This window comes from Bombus huntii, chromosome 3 (assembly GCF_024542735.1).
Source record: "Bombus huntii isolate Logan2020A chromosome 3, iyBomHunt1.1, whole genome shotgun sequence".
Taxonomy (NCBI): domain Eukaryota; kingdom Metazoa; phylum Arthropoda; class Insecta; order Hymenoptera; family Apidae; genus Bombus; species Bombus huntii.
Window position 1 is genome coordinate 19,203,796 of NC_066240.1, and position 9,559 is coordinate 19,213,354.

The following is a 9,559-nucleotide window of genomic DNA, read 5'->3' on the forward strand; positions in this document are numbered from 1 at the left end:
ATTAGAATTTTCTAATAGTTTATATTGACAAATATTTATTATATGTTAAGTTCAGTATTTAGAATTTTAGAAAAATTACAATACAATCAGTTGTCACTGCCTACCATAAAGTAAATTTATATAATGCTTAAAAGTTAAGACAATGAATTGTGAGTGATATAAATTTCTGAATATTTGCAGTTTAGAGGCTGAAATAACGGAGCGTAATAGTTTATTAGCTCTTTTAGATATATTACAATTCGTATATTAAATAAATATATTTGTATATACAATTATGAAACTAATTTTGAAAAATTTTATGGAAGTAATATCAAACTTCCTCTCTCTCTCTCTCTTTATTAATTAGAAATCAATATTATATTAATAATTGTATATATCTATATGTCTAATAGGTGCCAAAGTTTGCATTTACTTGTAATAACTTCAATATAAGAATTGAGTATTGTAAAGATAGATTAGTTTTACATAATAATTATTGAAACATACAGATATATACATACTTTACAGTACTCTGTCGTAAATATATTCTTTTATTGTCATCTTTTAGTAAAAAAAAGTTTTATTTATACAAAGCTTTATGTAAAAGATGTACAATGTTTCAAGATGAATTAAATTCTATAAATGAATACAGAGAATGGACTTACTAAAATCATTAAAATTCGCATCTTCTATCCTTGTCTTCGATAATTTCCCTTTTTTTCCAGTCTTGAAGCATAAAGAGTCATAAACATTTATGAACAGCTATTCATGTTTCAGCATCGTTCGTCCAAAATCAGATTCTACAAGTGGAGGGCCTTTATTTCAGTTTGTTTTCACAGAATGTTTACAATATTATACTTCTCTAAACTCGATACTTATTATTATTGGAATTATTATAATGTTCTTCGTTTATTTAAGAGAGATTGTTTCTTTATTTATAAAAATGTCTTTTTATAATTATTAGGTGCATGAATAAATTCTTTCAGATTTTTATGCAAAATGGAAGTTTTATTGTTGGATAGAATTTATTTCCACACCTATTATTTTAAGTATAGTATTAAATATTTTTAAGTTTCCTAATAAATGATATATGAATAAATGATATAGCAACAGATAGTAGGAAAGAGGGAGAAGTGTAATCACAGATATATTGAGAACATAGAAAAGTACTTTATTTATGACTTATCACAGCCAAAAAACATAACTAAAACAATTCTGATAAGGAACTACAGTTGTGGACAACATTATATAACGCTATTTTAATATTGTAGTTCTCATGGACCCATTTAATAGTGAGTTTCTCATATATTACTCAAGGAACTTTAGGTTGTACAATACCATTATTCTGAGGATTTGCATGTTGTGTTTGCTCTGCTGCAGTCTGTAACAGTCTTGTTCTACGTCTGGTATAATGTTGCCATAATAAAATTTGCTGATCATCTATAAACTTTGTACATTGAGAGTTTACTACTTCTCTTCTAAAGTGCTCATATTGTAATAAATCTAAGAAATACAAACACATAGGATATTTCAAATACTTTGCATATTCTGGTTCCTTCCAGTATAACAGATATTTAAGGTAATTTATAAATGTTGCATCCTTAAAATATCCACGTTGTGCTAAAACTGAAAAATAATAATTATTAGTATTATCATAACGATCACATTGGTTATTATAACAAATATACTGCTCATTGTCCAAAGTACAATTTAAGTAATTTGGATTTGCAAGACACTGAACAAACTCTAATTCAACTTGAAATCTTAAGCGTTGTTGATCGTCTGTTTCTGGGCCTCCTGAAAAACAAATTATGCATTTAATAAAAAGTATTGTACTCTACACCTAATATATAATAAATTACCTACGTTTAATTTCAGCATAAACTAACACTTAAATTAAAATTCAGACTAAATTACGATTTAATAACTAAACTTTATGTATAGTAATCTAACCTAAAAATTATTAAAGAACAAGTAAATTACGACTATTATATCTCCCAAAATTTAATTTTAAAGTATATAAATATGAAAGAAATTTTCTCTTCCAATTTAATAACTTAATAAAATAAAACTTGACTTAATAGAATGTCATTCATTCTACAATTATAATACATGCATTAATAGAAAGAAGGAAAAATAATAATACGATAAGTGTTTTTGAGAAGGAAAAACTTTATTAATTTTAAGAATGGTAAGAACGTAATGAAAAATACCGTTCATTCCAATGAAAGATGGTTTTCTGCCTTTCATGAGACCCGGAGGATCATCCAAACGGTTCATAGTACATTAATTCGTAACTGTCGATTATTTTCAACCACACTGGTTATGGAAACACTAATTTCTTTATGATAGAGAAAACGACGTATAATTAAATTTCTTTGAAACGTTTGTACAGATTTCCGGAGCAGTTTTTTTACAATTCTTTACGGTTCTTAAGATTTTCGTATACATATCGGAGCTTATTTCAAAATAGGTGAGTCGTATTGTATTGTAAGTTGTAACCACGACCGTGTTGTAAAAGAGACCAGTGGGAAGATGGCTGATACTTATGCGCGAAATTCAGCCAAATGTACGGTCCATGAAATACTGCCTCTAGCGATCAGATGGACGAACTATACACACGTTTCTTTCTCCGGCGCGTTTTGTGCACAATTTTGCCCATAAGCACCGGCGATCTGCCTAATCATCTCTAACTTTATCTGGTATCATAATCTTGTAATGAGTCGGTAATACAGGAAATGACAAGAAATCCTTGGTTTGGTTTTTGATTTAAAAAATTACTACGTGTTAAATCTATGCTACATCTTATTATTGCTCCTACGATAATATTTGGGTATATCAGAATTAAGTTTGAAAGCAAATAATGACATTATTGATAGAAAATTGATACAAAAAAAGAGAAATACGCAATATTAAGAAGAAATACTTTATTACTTAAATTTAATTACGCGTTAAATATTGCAACGACAAGAAATTGTTCATTTACACAAATGTACAACACAAGAAATTCTTAACTGTAAATATAATATATTCGTTACATCTTTCAAGACTTCGGTTCTGAGAAAATTATACTCATTCACACGTACATACATACTTACACATATATCTAGAGCCATTATTACGTAATTATGCCTTTTTTTTATCAGTTTTCGCAATAAGCAATATGTGTTACAATAGTAAGTACACCGGTAATGTTTTAAGAACACTGATCCATAATGAATATTTCAACGTTAAAATAAAAGTAGAGAACCGTTGGAATGTACCTTAATATAAGATAACAGTATTCTCTTGAGAATTATATAATATCTTGTAATTTTCAAATTGCGTGCCATGCCGCAATTTAGCACATCGTTGATTTTGAATAAATAAATTATTTGCAAGCTTCTGAATTCACATCCTAATCATTATATATACACAACATAATATTGGAAGGACAACCAACCGACAGCGGAGCTAGTCAATTTCAATATGAATGACAGTAATTATTCTGTCGGCAGTAACGTTTTAAAAAAAATGCTATGTTGAATATTCGCCAAATTTTACAATGCTGTTATATACTACGCTATTTGAGGTAAAAACAAGCCAATGCTTGTTTCATAGTATGTAATTTACATTTTTATACTTCGTGTTTTCCATCCTTATTATTGGACTAGAACGTTATTCTTGCTTTTCTCTTACAACAGTCCCATTTGTGTTCACAGATTCATCTTCCATTTCCCGGTTCCTTGCTTGTTGCCTCAATTGTGCTCTCTTCAAACTGGTCATTAATTGACTAGATTGATAAAGCCAGCTTGCCTACAGATGAGAATCGTGGAAACAATACATACTATTAAAAAAAATATATATAGGTTTTTTTAAACGTACTGGACATTTTTATCTACTTACAATCATAATCATGCAATTCATCAAGATAGGCACAGAGAACACTACAGATATAAAAAGCCCATTGGAATCAAAATATTGTTGCCTTGAGAACAGCCTATTAAAATCAAATAAATATATTATCTCAAATACTTATCAAAATAATATGATAATTCTTAGTAATTTAAAGATTCTTACATCCAGTTAGACGCAGCAACTTCATTGATGCTTTCAGAGAAATATACCAAAAGTACTGCAACATGAACACTTCATTGCGATAACTATGTACAGTAAATAAATTATTTTTAATACGAAATATACTTACACAGAGCAAGGAATAACATAATTTGAAAATTGGCATGGTTTCTTGTCATTAATGCAGTCATTGTGACAGCAATATGGAAAGTTAACAATAATGCAAGCCATGGATCCCGCCATTCAATCTGTTTAATTCAATTCTTCAATGAATTATAATTTAATGCAAATATGTAAATTGCTTGTTTATATGCTCTTTACAATGGTATATGTTATATAATGAAACAAAAATATCTAATAACAATCAAGTATACAAAATACCAGTAAGTTGTTAAGAAAATAAGACAAAAATACTTTCTACACAGTTACGATTTAACATACATATCAATAATTACACATTTATATAATGTCGCATTGTACATATATATTAAATAACGTGAGTCTGCTGTTCGTGTGTATTATACATACTGCCAAATCACGTTTAACGAATGAACGCGGGAACATGTCACTTTGATGATTGACATATAAAACTGGGCCTATAATTTATCCGCATCTAGAAATGAGACGGAAAAACGGCTTGTAAGCCGTGCATCGAATAAGCAAACTGTGATGCATGCACCAAAAATAAATTCTCGGCGAAAATATCGGTCAATAGTTAATATTTATTCTGTATTTCATAGCTGCTATTGCGAGCAAACCCAAGTCAAGCCATACAAACGAGACCGAATAACGAAATAAATTCTTGAAAAATGCAGGTATAATAATCAAATCACCGACCGAAATGGTTGACATTTGTGTCAGTATTTTTACATTGATACTTTTTTGCCAGCGGTACTGAAAATGAAAGTGATCGAGAACGAAAGGGAAATAAGGAACGTCCTTTCAAAAACTAGAACACGTTCAGAGAACAAAATAAATTAAGGGGCATCAATCGTAGACGAATAAAACGGAACTTACGTAGCAAAAATGAAAGTAAAATTTTCGTTACTTACGCTTTGTAAAAACGGAAGAATACCGTCGATCGGAGATTTGACTTGATCCTCCGACATGGTGTAGTTAGTAAAATTCGGGCCACAGCGCCCTACTACAACCTACTTTTGGTCGATTTGGACGCCAAAGGAAATAACGAACAATGTAAATGTAGATAAATGTCGCGAACACGGCAACACACGGAAAAAACAACGATCGTAGAGTCGTAGCAAGAACGATTTCCCGTCTTTCTCTTTCGTTGTTCTCGTCTTTCTCGTTTCGACGCATACACACGACTTTATGGAACTTAACAACGTTACACGTTTGAGACGTACATAGAGAATTCACCGTATGTGCATACAGCGCTATCTATGAGCATGGTGCAGATTTAAATACAGCATTCGCCGTCGTCGATATGATATCGACATTGCGGTGCATACCGGGTCCGATCGAATAACATGTAAAAGCGTGATTCCTCGTAGACAAATAAAAAAAATGTATAGAATGAATTCTTTTTCATTTTCGGTTTAATTTTCGAGAAAATCGAGTTCGGAAATTTATCAAGTATACTTGAGCATGGCTAATTCCGACTCGGACAGGATTAAATAATCGGCAGGAGGTCACTCTATCTGTGAAGATAATGTAGAATAAAATTTGTTCACCTAAGACTTCACTTTAACAATAAATTCACAAATTTATTTTCCTCGGAAACAAAGTGTCTTGTGAGCGAATTTTACCTTCATACGAAACAATCGATTTCTTTGATATTTTATCGGTAAATGTAAATTAATTCAGTAGTTGATAGAAAACTTGATCTTACGACTCCTTTAATAAAATTGATATTGTAATAATGTAATTATTTTTTTTTCTGTTTGTAGGTAAAGACATGAATTTAAGTAGTCAAAAGACAAAATTAATTCTGGATAATGGTATAAAAATGTGATACTCAGCTTACTTTAAAGTAAACAATCGATTTGATTGCATTACCAAACACTATGAAGAAAAAAGTTTCTTCGCACGTATTTGGTCACGTGCTGCGCAATGCAGATATGTATATATGTAAATGTGAATGCGGTAAATTTAATATAGTCTTTAACCCTTTGATCATCTACTTATTTTTGCAAGAACGAAGAACATAATTTATAATTTTTACTCGAAATGAAAATTTGAAAATCGCTCTACGTCAATCTGGCGTTTTAAAATACAAGAAAGGTATTTTCAAAAATCCTATATTATAGGAAAAATATAGAAATACAATTTTTTGCAATATAATTCTATTTATGAGAAGCATTTTCTTACTTACACGCTTTTTATTGGTAAGTTAATATATACAAACACGAAAAAGAAGGATGAAATATGTAAAATCTATTCGAGCCTGTTAATTCCATGTAGAATTTAGAATGAATGATATGCTTGCGTAATCTGAATAATGCAATGCAGTAATTCGTAATGATTATGATTCGTATTGATATGATTATTCTATGTCTGAGCTAGAAGTAAAAGAATCGGGGCGTCGATTTCGAAAACAGAAAAAAATGGAGAAACTTCTGCGATTAGGAAATTTTTTAATTAAATTAAGATTAATAACAAAGATAAGTTGATTTCGATTAGTCCTGGTAAATGTAAATGCAAACGTAAAAAGGTAAACGGTCTCTAAATAAAGAAATTATTTTTTGAACAACGAACCTCGTGTAAATTCATATTATTGTTAACGCAATTAAAGAATTACTATCTACGATGTTTAGGATATATGTTTCTGTATAATACGTACATTCAATGCATTTATATGGCTATCAGTTCTCCATAAATAAATAAATACGTGTGTCAAAATACGTAATATAACTGTAATGTACGCTTTTCTTCCATTCGATATCTTCTTCCATTATTTTTTTTTTTTTTTATTTAGTTGTTTACATTTACAATTTGTCCGATTTGGACATTTGGTAGAATTTTTTTTTTGGGGGGGGGACTACCCCCAGCGGGGTACCATCTTCGTGTTTGTTAGGTTATATCCTTTATGAGATCTGCTGGGTGTTTCCTTTCTAGTCTTCTTTCTATGCTTGATGTGTCGATCGTTTCCGCTACCAGCCGGTTCGGGCGCGTTGCTATTCTTTCTCTGTACCTTCTTGCACATCTGCTAATCTCCCCCTTGACCGTTGGTATTCTCAGGTCTTTCCGAATGTCCTCGTTTCTAACGTAGCATGGGGCGTTTACTATTGTTCTAAGAGTTTTAGCTTGCATTGTCTCTATTTTGCTTATATGGCTCATTGTTACTGTTCCCCATAGTGGTATTCCATACGTCCAGATTGGTTTTGTGATCGTTTTGTATATTTTTAATTTATTTTCTATACTTAGTTTGGATTTTGTCTGTTATTGATTTGATATGCTGTTTCCATGTGAGTCGTGTATCTATGTGGAGTCCTAGGTCTTTGACTTGCCTTGTTTGTATCATGTGTCTTCCATTATTAAACGACTAACAATGCCACAATTAATGCAAAGGAAAAATATCAATCGATCGACGTAATCTGACTGTAATAATTACAAGGAATAAAGTGATACATTACCTTAACAACGACATAACAAAAAAAGCTTCAAAATATATACAACGTGTCATCTTCAAGTCGTGATTGCGACATCGAAGTCTTCGTTCTGCTCGGATGGCTATTTTCTTTTCGGATTGCAGTCGCAGTTTGTTTCCTTTTCTGCTATTCGATATCTGATTTTAGTTGTTGTAACATGTTATGAAGATGGAAACACAGTTAATTCGTTATTTTGAATCAAAGAAATACATAAAGTATCGGACTTTAATCGTGACCTATTTTACTGCTCGAATATTCACAATTCATGACATGATTCATAAATGACTGTAACATATTGTTAAAGAATATTATGTTGAAATTGTTCTATGACAAAAATTTCATTACTATTCGCTTTCATTGTTATTGTATCTACTTGGTTAAGAAGTAAATTATGAAAATATTATAAGAACACCTTTATATTAGTGATTATAATTATACGTATAGTAAGCATTATATTATAACTTACCGTTTTTTGGAAGAAAAAGAAATTGACGTTTTACCAAGAATATGCATTCGTTCGTTGGATAAATCAGACGCACGTATCGATATATACTGTGTTAATTGTATCGAAACTTTCTACTACACTTTTACTACAGTTGTAGTATCTTTGTTAAAATGCGAATTTTAGAGAATATTTTTTCAATAGTTGCTTTTTAACAAAATCATGTATCGTTCGTGAATCAAGAACGATACGTGATAACGGTTAATGTTGATCTGATTTTATTAAAATCAGATTTTCTATGAACAAATCTTCATAAATATGCATCATGAATTTCAAATACATAGAATTTAAAAGTATAAATCTTATGACTTTAATATGCTTTGAGGTAAGTCGAGTCCTCTTACATCTGAAGAAATTGAGCTTTTGGCCATCTTTGATGATTCTTGCATCTTCGTGCGATTGTGAAACTCGCTGGTTCAAGAAGTCAACTCTTTACGTAATGTGTCATCAGTTTTAATCAAAATAATTTCAATATTCAATATTCAATTACCTCCAAACCTTACCAAAATTCAAATAATTTCAATATTCAAGTACCTTTTTTCGCATCTCTTATCTCCTACCCCCAGATAAGATCAGAAACAAAAGTGCCGCAACTATTACCAATCATAAAATGTACATTTATTCGAAAATGCAGTTAGTCTCGATCGAAGATGATTTTTAATTTGCCTTGTTCGTAATTACAATTACATTTATTTTAATGTAATCAATTACGCGTTTTATTTTAAGCGAGGAATACCTAAAAGATCAATTTTTCTATCCGCTTTTCGTTATTCGATTCTTCTTCACGATGCGACTAGGTTCGAGCGACGCAAATTCCAAAATTAGCTTCTTTAACAAATTCTCTTTTTCTCGATAAAGTAAAAGAGGCTGGAAATGTCTATATTTATATGGAACCTTCGTTCATTTTCTAACGCAAGCAATTTCACGCAAAGAAAATTCCGAAATCTCATTCCCTCGGCTTCCAACTCTATTCCAATTCTAAATTCATCCTCGTGTATTCCACGTAACGACGAAGTCAGATTTAAGTAAAGAAGGCTGAAAAAAATCCATTTTTACAACCATTCTGATTAATACGAAATTTAGAAAATTTCCTTTTCTCTTCATTTTACAGATAAGATTATATAGTTCAACTCGATTGCAGACCCACCCTCGATATCGTCGTAACAATGGTCACTGTTTTTTCGACCAGTCGCGGAGAGACGCGATCGGGAAGAAGCGCGTCAACGGGAGTCGTAAATTCCCGTTACGATTCGAATAATCGACGCCACGAACAGGACGACCACTTTATTTCTGTTAGGATAATAGGGGTGGTTGAGCGAGTATAACACTGCTGTTAACAGGTTAAAATACACGTTTCCAACAACTATGTGCAGAAGATATTCACGCTGTTGCGTAAGGTATAAGAGAAGTAGAT

At 31.1% G+C, this 9,559-nt stretch overlaps 2 protein-coding genes across 3 annotated transcripts; both read right to left on the reverse strand.

The window, feature by feature from the left end:
- Positions 1 to 194: 194 nt before the first annotated feature.
- On the reverse strand, positions 195 to 2,615 carry LOC126864176 (mediator of RNA polymerase II transcription subunit 31). The gene is made up of 4 exons (XM_050615216.1): positions 2,193 to 2,615; positions 1,687 to 1,776; positions 1,318 to 1,605; positions 195 to 779 (listed from the first exon to the last, which is right to left on the reverse strand). The coding sequence occupies exons 1-4, from the start codon at positions 2,257 to 2,259 to the stop codon at positions 742 to 744; spliced, it is 483 nt and encodes a 160-aa protein (XP_050471173.1). The 5' UTR covers positions 2,260 to 2,615; the 3' UTR covers positions 195 to 741.
- A 274-nt stretch (positions 2,616 to 2,889) lies between these two features.
- Positions 2,890 to 5,406, reverse strand: LOC126864177 (transmembrane protein 18). 2 transcript variants are annotated; one of them, XM_050615218.1, is made up of 6 exons: positions 5,088 to 5,406; positions 4,564 to 4,648; positions 4,166 to 4,283; positions 4,039 to 4,093; positions 3,865 to 3,958; positions 2,890 to 3,774 (listed from the first exon to the last, which is right to left on the reverse strand). In XM_050615218.1, exons 2-6 carry the CDS (start codon positions 4,597 to 4,599, stop codon positions 3,637 to 3,639), a joined length of 441 nt encoding a protein of 146 aa, XP_050471175.1. In that variant the 5' UTR covers positions 4,600 to 4,648; positions 5,088 to 5,406; the 3' UTR covers positions 2,890 to 3,636. The 2 variants fall into 2 exon arrangements, with proteins under 2 accessions (XP_050471175.1, XP_050471174.1); XM_050615217.1 differs by lacking the exon at positions 4,564 to 4,648 and having other exon boundaries at positions 5,088 to 5,403.
- Between the last annotated feature and the right edge of the window lie 4,153 nt (positions 5,407 to 9,559).

What these genes read in the sequence shown, in the direction of transcription:
- LOC126864177 (XM_050615217.1), bottom strand. Translation starts at nt 5,144, where the DNA reads ATGTCGGAGGATCAAGTCAAATCTCCGATCGACGGTATTCTTCCGTTT. An exon ending in TTCTTCCGTTTTTACAAAGC is followed by an intron (nt 4,284 to 5,087) that starts GTAAGTAACGAA and finishes TGAATTAAACAG; the next exon opens with ATTGAATGGCGGGATCCATG. An exon ending in TATGTTATTCCTTGCTCTGT is followed by an intron (nt 4,094 to 4,165) that starts GTAAGTATATTT and finishes TTCATGTTGCAG; the next exon opens with TACTTTTGGTATATTTCTCT.
- LOC126864176 (XM_050615216.1), bottom strand. Translation starts at nt 2,259, where the DNA reads ATGAACCGTTTGGATGATCCTCCGGGTCTCATGAAAGGCAGAAAACCA. An exon ending in ATCTTTCATTGGAATGAACG is followed by an intron (nt 1,777 to 2,192) that starts GTATTTTTCATT and finishes TTTGTTTTTCAG; the next exon opens with GAGGCCCAGAAACAGACGAT. An exon ending in AAATCCAAATTACTTAAATT is followed by an intron (nt 1,606 to 1,686) that starts GTACTTTGGACA and finishes ATTATTTTTCAG; the next exon opens with TTTTAGCACAACGTGGATAT.